At 41.9% G+C, this 20,063-nt stretch overlaps 1 protein-coding gene across 10 annotated transcripts in view; it reads left to right on the top strand.

Annotated features, from left to right (window-relative positions):
• Positions 1 to 20,063, top strand: part of MACF1 (microtubule actin crosslinking factor 1) — a 333,835-nt gene that overhangs the window by 164,314 nt on the left and 149,458 nt on the right. For all 10 annotated transcript variants that reach the window (XM_061122317.1, XM_061122312.1, XM_061122316.1 and 7 more), the window contains 15 exons: positions 9,716 to 9,882; positions 10,662 to 10,774; positions 10,875 to 10,981; positions 11,402 to 11,521; positions 11,660 to 11,755; positions 12,392 to 12,519; positions 12,610 to 12,703; positions 12,902 to 13,056; positions 13,739 to 14,015; positions 15,211 to 15,339; positions 16,016 to 16,093; positions 16,685 to 16,846; positions 17,914 to 18,018; positions 18,626 to 18,721; positions 19,905 to 20,030. In XM_061122317.1, the coding sequence (XP_060978300.1) occupies positions 9,716 to 9,882; positions 10,662 to 10,774; positions 10,875 to 10,981; positions 11,402 to 11,521; positions 11,660 to 11,755; positions 12,392 to 12,519; positions 12,610 to 12,703; positions 12,902 to 13,056; positions 13,739 to 14,015; positions 15,211 to 15,339; positions 16,016 to 16,093; positions 16,685 to 16,846; positions 17,914 to 18,018; positions 18,626 to 18,721; positions 19,905 to 20,030 (1,953 nt within the window). The remainder of the gene's footprint in view (positions 1 to 9,715; positions 9,883 to 10,661; positions 10,775 to 10,874; positions 10,982 to 11,401; positions 11,522 to 11,659; positions 11,756 to 12,391; positions 12,520 to 12,609; positions 12,704 to 12,901; positions 13,057 to 13,738; positions 14,016 to 15,210; positions 15,340 to 16,015; positions 16,094 to 16,684; positions 16,847 to 17,913; positions 18,019 to 18,625; positions 18,722 to 19,904; positions 20,031 to 20,063) is intronic.

Genomic DNA, 20,063 nt, shown 5'->3' with positions numbered 1-20,063 from the left:
CTTTCATTTCTGATTTTATTTGTGTACTCTTGTTTTTCTTGGTGAGTCTAGCTGAAGGCTTGCCAATTTTATTAATCTTTTCAAAGAACCATCTCTTAGTTTTGTTATTCTTCTCTACTGTTAGGAAAAATAATGGTGGAATTATTATACAGTGCATGAAGCTTCCCTGGTGGCTCAGCTGGTAAAGAACCCGCCCCCCAATGCAGGAGATGCAAGAGCTGTGGGTTCAGTTCCTGGGTCTGAAAAATCCCCTGGAGAAGGAAATGGCGACCCACTCCAATATTTTACCTGAAAAATTCCATGGATAGAGAAGCCTGGCAGGCTACAGTCCATGGGGTTGCAAAGCGTTGGACATGACTGAGCACGCACGCACGCGCTTACACACGCATTATGTAGTGCATGTGCTGAAAAAAGATTAATGTCCAGAATATTTGAAGTGTAGTGTAAGTGAAGTGGTTAAGAGTATGGAGCCAGGTTGGCTGAGTTTGAGTGTACCTTGGGGCAAGTTACTTAATATCTCTGTGGCACAATTTCCTCATTTGTAAACTGAGGATAAGAGTAGTATATACTTTTCAGGGTTGTTGTGAGAATTATAAGAGTTGATGCAAGTAAAACACAATGAAAGTGAAAGTGTTAGTCACTCAGTCATCAGTTATTAATGTTATTTAAATAATTTCTATAAATAAACAAAAAAAATGTAAATATGCTAGTAGAAAAAATAGGGGAAAGCCCAGGAATAAGCAATTCACAAAAAGAAGAAGAAAAAAAACCCACATGCCTCATACACAGGATTCTTTGTCACTAGTATTCCAAGATATAAAACTCAAAGTAACAACAGAATGCTGTTTTATACCAATGAGACTGGAAGAAAATAAAAAGTTTGAAAATGCATAGTGTAGGCAAAGATGCAGAATGATGGAAAAAAACACTTTACACCCTTGTTGATAGAAGTGTAAATTGGTGGTGTTATTTGGACAGTAGTTTGGCGATATTTAGGAGAATTTTAAAATGCCCATATTCTGTGATCCAGGATTTCCATTCTAATTATATTCCCTGAAAAGTTTTCCATGACTCTGAATTTGAATATTGAAAGGAGAGCTCCCGTTATCTTTACCTAATTGTTCTGTTAGTAATAAACACAGCTGCCATAAGATCTCTCTAGCAAGGCATTTGTAATGGATTACTACCTTGTACCCTCACCTGTTTCTTGAGTGAAAGTTTTCAAAGTCTGATGCCTTCACTGTAGTGGGATGAAGTCAGCTAGAAACTTCAAGACACATGAATCAAGTATGATTATTAGCACATTACATCTAGTTCATTCCCCGAGACTTAAATAGACTTACAAAGTTCACATTCCTCAGCCTGGTATTCCAGCCCCTCCATAATCTGTCTAATCTTCTCTCATATATCAATCCCCAAGTAGAACTTCCATGTCTTAACAGGTCGACCTCTTAACTGTCCACTACTATTCCTGTTCCAGCTTCTAACCTTTGTTTGTATCTACTTTCTACATAGAATTCTTTTCTTCATTTTTTTTTTTGTCTGTTTCTATAACATCCTTCAAGGATGCGTTTAAATCACACTTCTTTAAGAAGTATTTTTATCACTCTGAAGTGAAGTGAAAGTCACTCTGTTGTGTCCCACTCTTTGTGACCCCATGGTCTATACAGTCCATGGAATTCTCCAGGCCAGAATACTGGAGTAGGTAGCCATTCCCTTCTCCAGGGGATCTTCCCAACCCAGGGATCAAACCTAGGTCTTCGGCATTGCAGGTGGATTCTTTACCAGCTGAGCCACCAGGGAAGCCCATTTTTATCACTCTGCTGCTGCTGCTAAGTCACTTCAGTTGTGTCCGACTCTGTGCGACCCCATAGAAGGAAGCCCACCAGGCTCCCCCATCCCTGGGATTCTCCAGGCAAGAACACTGGAGTGGTTGCCATTTCATTCTCCAATACTGTAGCCCATAGTAATTATTAATTATGCTGAGATCCTCTATTGAATATTACTATTTCCTATATATATATTTTTAATATTTTTTTATTTGCTGGGTCTTAGTGCAGCACATGTGGAGAAAGAAATGGCAACCCACTCACTCCAGTATTCTTGCCTGGAGAATCCCATGGATTGATGAGCCTGGCAGGCTACAGTTCATGGGATCACAAAGAGTTGGACATGACTGAAGCGACTTAGCATGCACACAGGCATTAGGGCACGTGGGATCTTCAGTATACATTGCAGCATACAGGATCTTTAGATATAGCATGTGAACTCTTAGTTGCAGCATCTGGGATCTAGTTCCCTGACCAGGGATTGAACCCAGGTCCCCTACATTGGGAGTGTGGCGTTTTAACCACTGACCACCAGAGAAGTCCCTATTTACTGTATATTGTTCCTCTTTTGGGGCCTTAAATTCTGTGAAACTCTTCCCTGTGATTTTACCACATATGCCTAAATACAAGGTAAAGTTTTTTCCTTCAGAAATTAGCCTTCAAAAAAAGAGCAGGGCAGATTCTTTTTGTATTGGATTTTTAAAAATAAAGTCTTTCTTGTTATTGGGCTCCCAGTGAAATTACAGTCAGTTCATGAAAAACGATTAATGAATCTGCTAATTCATTGGATACCAGTTTTTGTAGAGATCAACTAACAAAATTGGTTCAACAAAAAGAGTACCTGAGGAAATTCCCTGGCAGTCCAATGATTAGGACTCTGTGCTTCCAATCAGGAGGCCTGGTTTCGATCCCTGGTTGGGAAACTAAGATCTCGCAAGCCACATGGCCAAAAAGAAAGAAAGAGTAACCAAAAATCTAAGAAAGTTTTAGCTATTGTTCTTGAGAAGATAACCTAAGTTGAAGTGTTGAATGTAGCAATTGTATGTGTTTAATCATATTTTTTAAAACTTTATTTTTTAAAATTAAAAGCATTTTTTTTTTAGCCATGCTGCACAGTGCATGGGATCTTAGTTCCCCAACCAGGGATCAAACAGCACCTCCTGGAGTGGGAGTATGGAATCTTAACCACTGGACCACCAGGGACGTCCCGAAAACTTTCAAAACATCACCCACATCACTTATAAAAGAACACACACACAGCAAGTGATCACATTATGGAAATCATAAATAGCAATAGAATGAATGGGAAAAAACCAGTATTACACAATTGGATTCTTGTGGCTGGGGATGAAATTTACAAGGACAGCATGGATTCAGACAAGTGCTGTTCTATCTCAGAAGTCTTAGAAAGGAATGTAGATGATGTTTTCTAGAAAATGCACCCAAATAGTAGCTTTATTATTTCTTAAAGTACCTTTATTTATGAAAAAGACTGTGTAAGGATGCCTGTGAAGACTCTGAATAACATGATTTTATGAAATGTAATGGTAAAAATAAGCATGAATGCTAAATTAATGCATTAGATATGCTGCTCATTTTTAAAACTTGAAGTGTAGTTGATTTACGTTGTGTTGGTTTCTGGTGTATAATAAAGTGACTCATATATCTTCTTTTTTTACTTTCTTTTCCATTATGGTTTATTATAAAAAATTGAATATAGTTCCCTGTGTTATATGGTAGAACCTTGTTTGTCTATTTTATATACAGTTGCTTGTATCTGCTAATCCCAAGCTCCTAATTTATCCCCTCCTTCCGCTTTGATAACTGTAAGTTTGTTTTCTGTGTCTGTTTCTGTTTTGTAAATAAGTGCATTATTTTAAATATGGGTATATGTGTAAATAAGTTTCTAAAAGTTTATGTATTCATGGGGCCACAAAGCTTTCCTTTCTCCAGTTCTCTCTTCCATCTGTCTATTGTCATTTGGGGAGATTTGGGACTGCCTCTGCTTGGAGTAGCCTTATTTTAGCCAGAGATATGGCATGTCTCAACTGAGTTCTTTCAGAGCAAGCATGTCTGGTTTTCTGTTTCCCCTTTTTCATCTGGCTAACTTCTACTTAGATCGTAAATTCCAGCATAGATGCTGTCTTGCCGCCTCTGTCAAGTTCCTTGGTGCTGATGCTTTGGGTTACTTGCTCACCTCTGTCACAGCGTTGATCTCTCGGATTGGTGTCTTGTCTTTCCTACTAAATTGTTTGAGCTTGAGGCCCAAGGTTGTGCTTTTGTCTCGAGATACCAAGAACTTGAACACAGCTCCTAGGACATAATCTTTGCTCAAGAAGTAACAGCAGAACGAGTACCTGGTATTTGACATTTTTTGTTCTTCTCCCTCCTCCTGACGTATGGTGTCTGCCGTAGTGTGAGGCACAGATGAGATGTTGTTCAGTAAATACCTGTTGACGTGAGTGTGTGTTAGTCTCTCAGTCATGTCCAGCTCTTTGCGACCCCATGGACTGTAGCCCGCCAGGCTCCTCTGTCCGTGGAATTCTCCAGGTAAGAAAACTGGAGACGGTTGCCATTTCCTTCTCCTAGGGATCTTCACGACCCAGGGATGGAACCCAGGTCTCCCACGTTGCAGGCGGATTCTTTACTCTTTCGTTAGGAGCATATTCTGTTGCTAGACATGCTTCAAAGAGGGAATTAATCAAGCTGTGGGAAGTTGTGTGTTGAAAGAGAATTCAGGTAGATGAGCTTAGTCTCTGAGGTGGTAATGAAGCTGTTCCCTTTTCCCAAATGGTTCCTTTTAAACATCCAGATGAGAGAGAAAGCTCCCTGGCTCTGAAGCTGGAATTCTCCATTTGGGAGATGAAGGTAAAAGCTTCTACATAGCTCAGAGGACAGCACTGCAGTCGCATGTGAGTAATACGTGAAGAGATGGACAAAAGCCAAATTTAATTACTGAGATGATTATGATGATAATCCCATTTTTCTCATCCAACTCACAATCTAGGAAGGCCCTAATCCAAACAGAGTATTTTTCCTTTCCCTGAGGGATCTAAACATTTCCCTGTCTCATTATAGCTGTGTGGAAAATCTGAAGTACAGCTGTTCATTGAACTGTTTCCAATACAATATACTAAGATAGTGTGATTGGCAGACAGGAGATCCCATCAGAGATTCTGACTGTGATATTCTGGATATACAGTATCAGTTGATTAACTGGAATTGCTTTTTAGGGTAAAGAACCCAGATACTCACATTTCATTTTGCTTATTCAAATTCTGTCCCTTTTCACATCAACAAATCTATTTCCTGTTCCCAGCAATATTTTGCTTTGATGTGTATGTGAAACACTACAGTGGAAGAACTGGGATATGTCAGAGTGGATGTCATTTAGCTATTGGAATAAACAGTTAGGAATGTTGTGGAGGAGCGCTGGCAGGGAATTGGTACTAGTGACTGTTTACACTGGACTGTCAGGATGATCGCTTGGGCAACATGATCCATTATTGGGTCCTTGGCTTGTTTGATGATACAGTATACATTATTTGCTGAGTAAGTTTGCTGTCAGAAGAGTAATGTGTCTCTTGATTCTAGGTGGGTCTTATCCCCAAATATATTTTATTTATTACTGGGCTTCCCTGGTGGCTCAGACGGTAAAGAATCTGCCTGCAATGCAGGAAACCCAGGTTCTATTCCTGGGACAGAAAGATCCCCTGGAGAAGGATATTGCAACCTACTCTGGTATTCTTATTCAGAGAAGACCATGGACAAAGGAGCCTGGCTGGCTACAGTCCATGGCATCTCAAAGAGTCGGACATGACTGAGTGACTCATACACACATTGTTTATTAGCCAAGTGATTATTAATTAAAACATTTTAAATGTCCATTATATGATCAGCACAACACTAGGTGCAATGGGTGATAATACGGAACAGCCCTGATCACTGAGTCTCAGAGCAGGAGGTTACTTCTTCCACAGCATCCAGGCTTCTGCTGGGACAATTCTATGTTAGGGAGCTCTCCTTCATAGAAGCTGCTATGATTTTAAATCGTTCTGATAATTCAGATGTAATATCTGCACCTCAGGAAACCCACTCTCAGGGAGATATTAGATAATGTGCTGTGCTATGCTTAGTCGCTCATTTGTGTCCAGCTCTTTGAGACCCTGTGGACTGTAGCCCACCAGGCTCCTCTGTCCGTGGGAATTCTCTAGACAAGAATGTTGGAGTGGGTTACCATGCCCTTCTCCAGGGGATCTCCCAACTCAGAGATTGAACCCAGGTCTCCCGCATTGCAGGTGGTTTCTTTATCAGCTGAGCTATTAGGGAAGCATGTATTAAGTAATAAAAACATATTAAATAATAGCCAGTGATGCAAGATAACATTTAGTTGATGATATAGATTGTCAGTGCTGTGGGAATTAGGCCAGCAATAACTGAAGAAAGACCTCCATTTATTCAAGAAAGAGAGAGGGAACTCTTATTTGTTGAATTTAGCCATGTGTTGGGCTAGGTACATCATTGTATAATCCTAAAAAGGTAATGGGTGTGATTCCCACTTTACAGATGTCATAACCGAGGCCCAACTTACAGTTGGTGAAATTGAGATTCAGACCTAGGCCTTTGTAGGATCAAAGGCATGTACTTTTCTCCTCTCTCAAGGCTGCCATCTCTATAAAGTAGGTCCTGTGCTATATTTTGGAGGTTTCTTAAAATAACTTTTTTTCTAAATATAAAAATATACATAATGTAGAAAATTTGGGAAATACAAAAATCATCTATAATGCTTTCACTTAGAACTATGATAATTTGATGTATATACATATATGCATCTATCACATACATTATGCATACATATGACTGTTACTTAACTATGTATTTCTTAATGTAAAATCACTATTATTTATTGTTTTGCTTGTATTTTTCTTTCTTGTTTTTTAGTCTTAAAAAATTTTTTTTTAAATTTATTGGTCGTACCATGTGGCATGCACGATCTTGGTTGCCTGACCAGGGATCAAACCCATGCCCCCTGCATTGGGAGCTCAGTCTTAACCACTAAACCACCAGGGGAGCCCCTTCTTTTTCTTTTTATAAAATATGGTGCTTATTCTCCTGTCATGAACATTTTCTAAAGTGTACCTTTTTTCCCCATAAGTAGGATTTTTTTTATTGGTAATAAAATCAGCAAACTTTGTATGGTAAAAATATCTGAGTATTCTTACTCTGGAGGAAGACTTAGCAAAGGCAACCAGTTTATTTGACAGCACATTTTTAATTTTACTTTACTTCATTTCATTAATGTACTTTTTCCTCATCAATTACTTCTTCTTCTTCTTCTTTTTTTTTTTTTTTACTAAAGCATACCTTTTTAAGTGCTATAAAGAATTCTGCCTTGTGTATGTGTTGTAATTTGTGACCAATCAATTCCTCGTTAGTTTGAGCTCTTTATAACATTTTGCTGTAAAATATTTGTAATATTTTGATAAGCATTTTTTAAAAATTTCAGCCTTATTGAAGTATAATTGACAAAACTGTGACATATTTACAGTGTACATCATGGTGATTTGATATTCAGGCAAATGTTGTGCTTTACAGATACTATATATATATTTTTTATTTTATTTTATTTTATTTTTTTTTACAAGCTGAAGGTTTGTGGCAGCCATGCATTGAGCAAGACTGCTGGTATCATTTTTCCAATAACATTTGCTTACCTTGTGTCTCTGTTCCACGTTTTGTTGATTCTTATATATTTCAAACCTTCCACAAGCAAAAAGATTACAACTTTCCGAAAGCTCAGATCATAGCATTTTTTAGCAATAAAGTATTTTTTAATTAAGGTGTATACATTGTCTTTTAAGACATACGCTATTGCACGTGTAATATAGTAGAGTGTGAACCTAACTTTTATATGTACTGGGAACCAAAAATGCGTGTGACTCACTTTATTGTGATCGATATCTCCTCTGTTGCTGCGGCCTGGAACCAAACCTGCAGTATGTGTGTTTATGTGCCTGTGTGTGTATATTGAGAAAGGATTCCCACCATCTAGTTAAATAACATCCATCATCTCACATTTGTGTGTGTGTGTGTGTGTGTGTGTGTGTGTGTGTGTGTGTGTGTGTGTGAGAGAGAACATTTAAGTTCTACTCGCTTTTCAAATTTCAATTATACAATACAATATTTTCCACTGTAGACACCTGTGTATCACATTAGATACTCAGGCCTTATTCAGCTTACAGCTAAAGGTTTGTACCCTTTTTCTGTCCTCTTCCTATTTCTCCCACCCCACAGGCAACCACTGTGCTATACTTTCTGTTTCTATGGCTTTGATAGTTTTTTTTTAGATTCCACATTTAAAGTGACATCATGCAATATTTGTCTTTGGCTTATTTTGCTTAACATAATGCCTTCAAGTTTCTCCATGTTGTCACAAATGGCAGGGTTTCCTTTTTCATTGCTGAATAATATTTTATTGTGTATAGCACATCTTTATCCATCTGTCTGTTGAGGAACACTTAGGTTGTTCCTGTATCTCGGTTATTGTGAATAATGCTGCAGTGAACATGGGAGTGCTGATATCTCTTCAATATCCTGTTTCCATTTCCCTTGGATGTATCCCTGACTTCCCTGACAGCTCAGTTTTTAAAGAATCTGCCTGCAATGCAGGAGACCCTGGTTCGATTCCTGGGTTGGGAAGATCCACTGGAGAAGGGATAGGCTACCCATTCCAGTATTGTTGGGCTTCCCTGATGGCTCAGATGGTAAAGAATCTGCCTGCAATGCAGGAGACCTGGGTTTGATCCCTGGGTTGGGAAGATCCCCTGGAGAAGGGAAAGGCCACCCACTCAAGTATTCTGGCCTGGAGAATTCCATGGACTATATAGTCCATGGGGTCGCAAAGAGTCAGACATGACTGAGTGACTTTCACTTTTACTGGATGTATACCCAGAAGTAAGATTGTTGGTTCATAAGGTAGTTCTGTTTTGTACCACTATACTGTTTTCCAGAATGATTGTACCAATTTACATTCCCACCATGAGTGCACAAGGATTCCCTTTGCAGCACATTTTCACAAACACTTGTTCTCCTTGTTTAAGCACTTGTTTACTTGTTTCTGATGACAGCCATTCTAATAGGTGTGAGGTGATAACTCATTATGGTGTTATTTTGCATTTCCCTACTGATTAGTGATGTTGAATACCTTTTTATGCACCTCTTGTATGTTCTCTTTAGAGAAATGTCTAGTTGGATCTTCTGTCCAGTTTTAAATTGGGTTGTTTCTTTGCTATTGAATTCAGTGAGTTCATATTTTAGAGATTAATCTTTTATCAGGTATAGGATTTATAAATATTTTCTTCCATCCTATAGGTTGCCTTTTCATTTTGTTGATGGTTTCCTTTGCTGTGCAGAAGTCTTTTAGTTTGATATAGTCCCAGTTGTTTGTTTTGCTTTTGTTATCTTTCTTTTGGTCTTGATAAACATTTGTGTATAAATTTTTTTGCACATTTCTCTGATAACTTGCTATCAAATATATGTATATTTTAAGACTTATTTAAAAACTGCCCTCCAGAGGCAGTTTATGCCCTTTATACTCCCACTAGTGGCAATATCATGAGAATACCCAATTTTAGATATTCTCTCCAATAATGACCAGTATCATTACAAAATAAAAACTTTCCTAATTTGACAGGTGAAAAAAATGACCTGTCATAGCTTTAATTTGCATTTCTTTGACTACCAGACAGAATGAGTATATGTTGGGAGTTTTCATCTGAACTGATGCCAGCCTTGGATCTCCTTCTAAGAGCCATCATGTATGAAGAAAAGGTTAAAAGGCTTCATCTTATTTATCCTAAATTACTTCATGTCCTATCTTTTGACAGATCTCTGACATCTACATTAGTGGAGAATCAGGGGACATGTCAGCTAAGGAGAAACTGCTCCTGTGGACCCAGAAGGTGACAGCTGGTTACACAGGAATCAAATGCACCAACTTTTCCTCCTGCTGGAGTGATGGGAAGATGTTTAATGCACTTATTCACCGATACAGGTAAATACAGTGGAGCCTCAAGGACCTGGAGAGGCTGCTTCTCATCTCTTTCTTGTAATTAGTTATAATGCCACATTTCCTCTCAGCTGACAGACAAGGCTCTGATTCATTTTTTTTTAAATATAAAAAAGGAATATGTACTGAACTCCTTCTATTCTAAGCACTGGGCTCATATAGCAGTGAAAGAAGCAGCTAAATTCTTCCCCTCATAGAGCTTACTTTTCAATGGGGAAAATAGGCAATAAATGCATAAGTGTATACTGTCATACAGGGGTGAGGGCAGTGGAGGGAAGAGAGTGATGGGGGTTGTGGTGTTTTGGGCAGGGTGGTCAGTGGTGGCCTCTCTGATGAGGATATTAGAGCAGAGTCATGGATGAGGAGTGGGCCATGTAGGCCTCTAGGGTCAGCAGGATTCACTTGGAGGAAATAACAATTGCAAAGGGCCTGAAGTGAGGACTTGCTTGGAGTAGGTGAGGAAAATAGGAATTTTGAATGACAAAAATCAATATTATTATACTCCTAGTGGTCATAGCCACGCATTGGGAAAATTGATACCTTTCCCTTGAAATCCAGCAAACCTACCATCCTGTAAGTTTAGAATTAGGGAGCCCTGGGTTCCTGGAGTGTGATTAACAGGTGACTAGTGCTCCTCTAAACCTCTTGCTCTCTAACTTATCCAGTGTTTTTCAGCTCTGAGTGCTTTTAAGAGGGTTTCTTTGTATGACTTCCCATGTGCTTGTAGCTGGGGGCATTTCATGTGTCTCGGTGGACTTTTGCAGACCTGATCTGGTAGATATGGAGAGGGTACAGATCCAGAGCAACCGAGAGAATCTGGAACAGGCATTCGAAGTAGCGGAAAGACTAGGCGTTACCCGGCTTCTGGATGCAGAAGGTGAGAGCTAGCTGGAGTTGGCAGTGTTTGACATACATTCATTATTTCTTCCCTGGCGGGTTCTGTTGTTCTAACAGATTTCTTGCCCTTTGTCTCTCAGATGTGGATGTGCCATCTCCAGATGAGAAGTCTGTAATCACTTATGTGTCTTCAATTTATGATGCCTTCCCTAAAGTCCCGGAGGGTGGAGAAGGGATCAGTGCTACGGTAAAAGAACACTTTCCTAAAATACCTTCTGGCTGTGATGGGTTTGGGTGGAGTGTATTGATTAGACTATGTTTCTTCAGCCCTCAGTGTGTACAGAGCACTTTTGTACAGAGCAGACAGAATCCACATCATCTTTATACGTGGCTGCTGTCCTTGGTCCATGAGAATGAATGTAGATAGTGCTAATTTTGTAGTGTCCAGCATAGGCTATTCTAGATGACAGGAAATTAAATCCCATCTTGAGAGTCCTTGAGCAGCTTTGAAACTGGGACTCTAAGTGTTAAACTGAGCAGCTGTGTCTATGTCAATAATTAAAGGAAAGGGCTTTATGTGGTTTGGAGTGGCCTGAGCTACTTTCTCCTGAGCTTTTCTTGCACACTGCTAATCAGGGCGTGTGTGGTGTCTACATTTTGGCAATAGGAAGTGGACGCCAGGTGGCAAGAATACCAAAGCCGAGTGGACTCCCTCATTCCCTGGATCAAACAGCACACAATTCTGATGTCAGATAAATCCTTTCCCCAGAACCCTGTTGAACTAAAGGTAAAGTTATGGACTTAAATCTTTTTTCATTAATTCACTCTGGGGAGTAAGTCTTAGAGCTTGTTGCTGCTGGCTCCTGGGTGAGGTTGTATGAAAACTAGGATGTTTGCATTCATTCACCAAATATTAATTTTGTAGGCACTTTATAATCAATACATACACTTCAAAGAAACAGAAATTCTGGCCAAGGAGAGAGAAAAAGGAAGAATTGAGGAATTATATAAATTATTAGAGGTAAGGAAGCTTATCCTTTGCTGAGACTTGGGGTTTGCTGGCACGCCCTTTGTTACTTTGTTCCCTGCATCTTCTTCCAAACCTTTGTTAATAGCATTATTCTCAGGGTGACAAATTGAGCATCACTCTCAGGCTGCTCTTAGAAATTTACAGTAAAGGGGAAGTATCTGCCATCACTGTTTTTCCAAGGACCTATTGGAAAGTGGCACACATTGATTCAGAAATCTGGAGTTTTATGGATGTTTTCCTATTTCTCAGAGGAAGACTAATTCTTTCTCTCAGATAGAAAGAAAGAAAAGAGGCTTCCCTTCACATTTTGTTTCCTAGAGAATTTGAAGTTGTGGAGATGGGCATTTCCACAGTGGGGATAGAGGACAGGAGGATTTATGGAAAATGTGTAAGAAATGGAAGGATTTCAAGCAATTGGTCCCTATTTTAGAGGTGACTTTTTTGTTCTCACTTGAAGGTGAAGTACTGCTAAAATATTCACTTGTCATCTCTTATTAGGCAGTGGGAAAATTTGCTGAATGGCTGGGAAAAGAAGCAAGAAGTGATGGACGAGGCATAAATTAAAATGGGGGCCCGAGGGCATGGCTGTGTTTTTGGACTAAAAGAGTATCTCTGTTTTGTTTTTAGGTATGGATTGAATTTGGCCGAATTAAACTGCCTCAAGGTTATCACCCTAATGATGTGGAAGAAGAGTGGGGAAAACTCATCATTGAGATGCTGGAGCGAGAGAAATCACTTCGGCCAGCTGTAGAGAGGTAGGTCCAGAGCCTGGAGGGGATCTGGCATCACTAACTGGGCTGGTTTGAGCCCTGCCCTTGACTCTGGTTTTCACCTTATTATTTTAGGCTGGAATTGCTGCTACAGATTGCAAACAAAATCCAGAATGGTGCTCTGAGCTGTGAAGAAAAACTGACACTAGCTAAAAATACACTGCAGGCTGTAAGTCTGACTGTTTTATCTCACATGTTCATGTCACATGTTTTCTACTCCTCAGCCTGTGCTGTAATGGTTAAAGTCAACAGTTGAAGGATCCAGCTTCGTTTGTCTTGGAATTGCAGTGGACCCCTTGGCTCCCTGGGTCCAAGTGGGTGAGAGCGGAGGGAGCTATCCCCCTCTTACTCTCCCTTTCTCTCTCAGGATGCTGCTCACCTGGAGTCAGGGCAGCCAGTGCAGTGTGAGTCAGATGTCATCATGTACATTCAGGAGTGTGAAGGTCTCATCAGACAGCTGCAGGTGGATCTCCAAATCCTACGAGATGAGAACTACTACCAGCTAGAAGAGCTGGCTTTTAGGTGAGCGACGTGGGGCTCAAACAGAGGGCCTGATCACTACCGGTTCTCAGATATGAAGAGTTGGGCACTAAATCTTACAACCTGGACGTTAGGGATCAGTGTCTCAGTAGGGATGCTACAGGTATTTGAGGCAGGAAAGTTCTCATGGTAGAAGCAGGTTTCCTTTATTCTAGGCCCTGCCCACTAAGTACCTGAAGGATTCCCTAATCTTTGTGTGTGGCATCTTATAACATCCCCACATACTTCAGAGGGACCTGCAGCACTATGGGACCACGTCTGCTTTAGAACTGCTGGAGCGATTCAATGTCAACTTTCATAGAGGAGAACCCAACACACCTGGCGGGGATGAGGGTCTTTGTACACAGCTGAGACTGAGAGCTACATCTTTTGACCCTTCAGTTCATGGTTTATTCTGTTCTATCATCCGGGAATTGTAGACACTGGTTTTGATTTGCTTCCCTCCAGTTAACACTGTAACTTGGCACTTGCCTCAAAGATGAGTCTGAACCATGAAGATGGACATAACACCGCCTTGCATTCACGGAACCCTTTTTCTTTTTAAAACAGTTTCCCTAAGATGATCTCATCTTTATTTTCACCTCATCCTTGTCAAATAGGTAGGGAAATTTTTGCCTTAAAAAGCACAGTATGCGTGTGACGTTTTCTCCCCCTTGCGTTCCAGGGTCATGCGTCTGCAGGACGAGCTGGTCACGCTGCGTCTGGAGTGCACGAACTTGTACCGCAAGGGCCACTTCACCTCCCTTGAGTTGGCTCCGCCCTCTACTTTAACCACTGCTCATCTGAAGGCAGAACCCTTGACCAAAGGAACCCATTCTTCGTCTACCTCCTGGTTCCGAAAGCCCATGACTCGGGCTGAACTTGTGTCCATCTCCTCCTCTGAAGATGAAGGAAACCTTCGATTTGTGTATGAACTACTGTCTTGGGTAGAAGAAATGCAGGTGGGTGTACATTCCAAATACTTACGCAGCACACTGAAGTTCCTTGAACCCAGCACTTGTCTAAGAGGGTCAGGTTGCTCTGTGCCCCTTGTATAGATTCCCTTAATTATCGCTGCTGCCTAGTTCCCAAGCCCCTTTCTGTATTAAATTTTGAAAGAATAAGATCAGTTCCAGTCATCAAAATCCCATCTTAAATGCATGAAAGTGAAAGTGAAGTCACTCAGTCCTGTCCAACTCTTTGCAACCCCACTGACTGTAGCTTACAAGGCTCCTCTGTCCATGGAATTTTCCAGGCAAGAATACTGGAGTGGGTTGCCATTTCCTTCTCCAGGGGATTTTCCCGACCCAAGGATTGAACCCAGGTCTCCTGCATTGTAGGCAGATGCTTTACTGTCTGAGCCACCAGGGAAGGCTTAAATGCATTGGCTTTTCTGATTTGAAGCCCTCACGGAGCTCTTCCCTTCAGCTGACTGTGCTCTCTGTGGGAGCTGGCGGGAGAGGTTGCCAAGTCTGTAAACCTCAGTTATCTTTTCTAAAGTTCCCTCATTGCAGAGGAGCTGCTGCTTCACTGTTGTTTTTGTGTCAACTCTGAAGTGTAAGCAAGACTGCTCTGTCACAGTTCTAAGGGGCAGTATTCACATGTATTCTAGGATAACGGTTCAAGTTTGACATCGTCCTCTTACCCTCTAACCCTTTTGTTTTCTATGAAATTCTTCCCATCTTCTGATGATAGATTCCCCCTGTACCAAGAAATAAACTCAAAGACAAGCTCTTTTACAATTACCTTCCTTTAGCCAATAGTTGATGACATGAATGGAGCTTAGTATTTATGGATATTCATTTCTTATCTCCATTCTGATTGTGAAATGAAGAGACTCCATAAAGGGAAATGCCTAAACTATAAAGTTAAGCCTTCCAGCCTGTGGGGACACCTTTCTTGTTGGCAAATTCAGGGATGTATTTCCATCATGCATCCACAAAAGGCTGCTGTTGCTGCTTTTAGGGATGGGGTTTATCCTCCAGCTCCTTGAGGGTACGTCATAACGTACTTTCCTGTAAGAGGCCAAGATGAAGATGGTTTAGATGTCCTTTTTGTCAGTCTCCTCTCCACAGCCATGTTGTCCAAACTGATGCTGACAGTTTTCATTTTCTGCCAACTTAGCAATAAATTATATTCATAAATTTTTTTTCCCAGATGAAACTGGAGCGAGCAGAGTGGGGCAATGACCTGCCTAGTGTAGAGCTGCAGCTGGAAACACAGCAGCACATCCATGCCAGCGTGGAAGAACTGGGCTCAAGCGTCAAGGAGGCCAGGCTGTACGAGGTGCGAGGCACTCAGAGTCCGTTACGGGCAGCTGGGGGGCTGTGCGATGGAGCAGTAGACAGTGCAGCTACCCCTGTCATGAAACCTGACCGCAGGTCCCTTTTGCACATGAAGTATCTCTTGCTTTTTTGAAATAATGTTGCAGGAAAGGTGTTTTTATAAACCCCGTTTTACTAAAAAGAACAGTGATACTGAAAGCTAAGGTCAAAATTAGTAAGTAGCGAATACAATTTCCAAACTCAGGCCCTTGGATCCAAAAGTTTATGCTCTTTCCACTGCCCGTCTACCTGCAGTAGAGAGCTGGTAAGCAAAACTGTTTCCTCAGTCTCTCCTCTCCCTCACTCTTTGGTGTTCTCCCATTTTAAATTTCAAGTCTCTTCCAAAAGCATCTAAGTAGGTTGAGGAATCCGCAGGCATAGTTTTGCTTAGAAACCTCCCAGAATTACTGGAGAAGACCATGAGCTCTGTGAGGTGTGCTCACTCTGCCAGGCTGTCCACACTCATTGCTGCTCTGAGCTGTCAAATCTCACCCAGAGATGCACTGTCCAAACTTCTGTTTTCTCAGAGTAACTAATCTCTGTCTGTGTGCAGACATAATATTTATATAGTTGAAATCATACCATAGTATAGTTTATTTTTTCTCTAATATATTTTTATCTCATTCTTTTCTTATCAGGGAAAAATGTCCCAAAATTTCCATACCAGTTATGTTGAAACTCTTGGAAAGCTGGAGACACAGTATTGTAAATTGAAGGTGAGTTTTGACTAACTCTGTTTTGTTCTGTTCATGGAGCGTGTGGTTCCCTAATTCAGAAGGCTCTTGGTTTGGGCCTGTTTTGGTTTTCTATTTATTAGGTTATCTTGTTTCCTGTGCAGTTGTTCATATGTATCATGACATTTTTCTCAGTTTTCTTCCTGGGTTAGAAACCACTGCCCCAGAAACTTTTTAGTAGAGCTGATCCTAGTTATTATGCTTCACCAAAGCAGTGGCCATGGGTGCTCTTGAGCCATCAAAACTCAAAGTTTGAGACTGACAGGGCAGGGACCCCTCTTCTGTTTGCTCTTCATTCTTGTCTTCCGAGATTGTGCAGAGCAGGACCAGCCCAGGGTCGTCCTCATCCACGAAGCCCCACACAGGACTGGCATGTTCTCACTTCCAGCTGGGACTGACAGGGGAGTCCCATAGCAAACTTGTACTAAATTTAAAACTGCAGAGAAACACCCAGAGATTTAAAAAGCAGCACTAAATTCATTTCCTCAGCTATTCTTTGCTTTGATGTCAAATGTGCTATATTCTATAGATGAAAGGCTGACAGTCTAACCTTGTAATCCTTCCTTTATCTAGGAAACTTCTAGCTTCCGGATGAGGCACCTTCAGAGCCTACATAAATTTGTCTCGAGAGCTACAGCTGAGTTGATCTGGTTGAATGAGAAGGAGGAGGAGGAACTAGCATATGACTGGAGTGACAACAATCCCAACATCTCAGCCAAGAAAAACTACTTCTCTGTGAGTCTGGCACAACAGACCTGTCATATTCGGTAACAGCAGCGGAAGGAGCCAGAGGGGCTGGTCTGAGAGCCTGGGTTTCGGGATTTGTGTTTTGCTGGTTAGAATAGGGACCCTGCTTAATCCATCTGTTCCTGTGAGAGAGTGTATGTGGGGAGAGGGGAAATCAAGCTCTAGAATGAATTTATTTGGAATGTAGTTAGAAAGGCAGTGTCTTGGGTGACGAGAGCAGCAGTCTACAAATTGAATCATTTTAGAAGCAATTTAACTTTGTGGTCAAGGTTATAGACTTTGGAATGAGATAGACCTTAATTGAAATTCTTATTCCTCTGCTTGTTAGCTCTGTGACCGTGGCAAGTCATTTACTCTCCCGGGACCTCTGTAAAATGGGATAATAGTGACACTTCAAAGGGTTGTATAAAAGGCTAAGTAACATTTAGCGAGCGAATATAGTACAAGGCTTACTATTGTTTACCTGAGGTGTATTCTTGGCTACTTATAAATTCTGAATTCTCTGAAGTATGATTCTTCTGAAGTAAGGGAGAAACGATACTGTAACACAGTAAATAATCGGTAAGAACGAAACTTAGGCTATATGGAGACATAAGGAAAGTGCTCAGAGAGCGTCAGGGAGAAGAGGTCAAGTCTGATAGCAAGGGTCAGTACCCAGCGGCACAGAAGAGCTGGCCTCTGAACTGGGGCCTAGAGTGTTAACAGAACCTAGAGCCAGCCAGTCAGCTGTGTGGATCACGTGCTGTGTCGGTGGGTGCTGACGTGAACCCTCCACTCCAGCCACGTTCCCTCCTTTCTTGCCTTCAGCCTCTCCTGTGTTCCCCTGCTTACTCACATCTGGCTCAGGTCCCGTATCTGCTGTGAGTCATTCTCCAGTGATTCCAGCATTTTTGCTCTTCTCTGAAATCCTCTGGCACATACCGTTCATGCATCTCATTTTGGCACTAACCCTGGGCTGCGGGCTTCTGTAAAGTAGGGTAGGGAACACAGCCTTTTCTTTATTTCTACTCCTTCCTTAATAGCACCTATTGAATAAAGCTGAATTCAATTTTCAGGAGCTGACAATGGAACTAGAGGAGAAACAGGACGTGTTTCGGTCTCTACAAGATACAGCCGAGCTACTGTCCCTTGAGAACCACCCCGCCAAGCAGACTGTGGAGGTGCGTGTGACTTGACGGTGTGAGGGTGAAGTGCACAGAGGTTGTAATTATACAAGTGCTCACATCAAAGACTTAGCTCTGCTGAGGGGCCTGGAGGAAGCATCAAGGATCATGCATCTTTGGTCTTCTCCCTTTAACCCCAGCCCCCTAAAGACGGCAGAGAGTTGTGATAATAGTCTAATGAGGACACTGAGAAACACCAGAAGTGATATCAACTCCTGACTTCATGGGGAAAGTGACCTGAACCATATTTTTTCACAGAACTGTCTAAACATATCCTGCTTCTTGGTGTGGTGCCTGTGGCCAGGGAAGAGGCAGCAGAAACAGCAGAGGGATTGACTTAGACCTGGCGTTTGCTGCCCCCATCATTTAGTTGCAACTGAGCGTAGACGAGGCCTTTTCTATGTAACCTCTGCTAGCAAAACCACGTTGGATAAAAGACAGGCCTCTTTTTTGTGGGGAGCTTTGAGCTGATGCCAGCCAAGTGTCTCATGTATCCTCTGTTGGCCTCTGGCACTAGCGGAAGTGTAGATGGAAGAGTGCCTCGCACATATGTGGCAGGTCTGTTAAACTCGTGCCCTTCTGTCCGTGTGCCTGGTCGTTGCAGGCTTACAGCGCCGCTGTCCAGTCCCAGCTGCAGTGGATGAAGCAGCTGTGCTTGTGTGTTGAGCAGCACGTGAAAGAGAATACTGCTTATTTTCAGGTACCTGGGCTGTGTGTGTGTGTGTGTGTGTGTGCGCGCGTGAACGAGCATCAGAGGGGATACCTTTTTTCATTCAGGCAAGAGACTGTAAGTGTGACTGCCTGTGCTGGCATGTGCCTGCAAGCAGGCACACAGATTGGGTGAGGTTAAAAACACATCTGTGTCAGTGAATCTTTACTACACAAACCATGACCCCAAAAGTTAGTTGCTTAGAGCAACAACCATTAGTCAGCTCGAGAGACTCTGGTTTGGTGGTTTGGGCTAGGCTCAGCTGAAGATTTTTTCTCATCCTGCCTGGGTGCAACTGGCTACAGGCAGTTGGCAGGCAGGCTGGGGGCTGGTTGGTCCTGAATTGTGTCACTCCCATGTCAGACAGCAGACTGGGGTGACAAGTCAGTATGCAAGTCTCTAGCATCCAGTAGGCTATCCTACTGGATCCTTTTAAAAATTTTTTCTGCCTGTTTTTGATTTTCTTGGAGGCTCAAGTGGCACATGACAGTTAATAGAATGACTTCAGGGGTAGAAGGTAGCAGGGAAACAAAAAGTAAACTGGAGTGGGAAGGAGTAGCTGTGTTCCACAAGCAGCCAGAGAAAGCGTGTCCCAGTACACAAGTACTTTTTTCTGCTGTGACATGTATTAATGTGCCATTGGCTAAAGCAAGCCCAGCTTGGGGAGGGCTTTGCTGGGGGATAAAAATAGACTCCACCTCCTGATGGAAGGGGCTGTAAAATAGCAGAACCATTTTTTTTTTTTCTTCATCAGTCTATCACCACATCAAGAACATATGCTTGTTTCCAGGTGAGGGTGGGAGGAGGAAATAAGCCATTATCTCTGTTTGGATTTGCTGCTGATTAAATAAGCTTCCTGATCATTTTGTAATCATATCAGTAAATTGAAACACGTGATCACTCAGCCTCTAGGCTTTTCATAAAATAGACCTGACAGTCAAGTGCTGTCACCAGCCAGGGCACAAGGAGAAAGAGCAGTGGTTTCTGAAGGGTGAGGCAGACTAACTCTTGTATTGGGTTCAGTGGACTTCGTGGCAGCCAGCCCTGCTGTTTCCCTGGCGTGGCCTTTGTGATCCAGGACTGCCTAATCAACCGGCACAGTCAGGTTGCTCTTTCTCCATCTTGGTATAATGATGCACTGAGCACCAGGTACCCTTCCCTCTTATCCCTGCAGTTCTTCAGTGACGCTCGAGACCTGGAGTCATTCTTGAGGAACCTCCAAGATTCCATCAAACGGAAGTATTCCTGTGACCACAGCACCAGCTTATCCCGCCTGGAGGACCTGCTGCAGGACTCCATGGTGGGTGTTGCATCAGTGGGATGACTGCTTCTG

This window comes from Dama dama, chromosome 20 (genome assembly GCF_033118175.1).
Source record: "Dama dama isolate Ldn47 chromosome 20, ASM3311817v1, whole genome shotgun sequence".
Taxonomy (NCBI): Eukaryota; Metazoa; Chordata; class Mammalia; order Artiodactyla; family Cervidae; genus Dama; species Dama dama.
The sequence above is the reverse complement of the archived record's forward strand: the minus strand, read 5'-3'. Positions and strand labels throughout refer to the sequence as shown.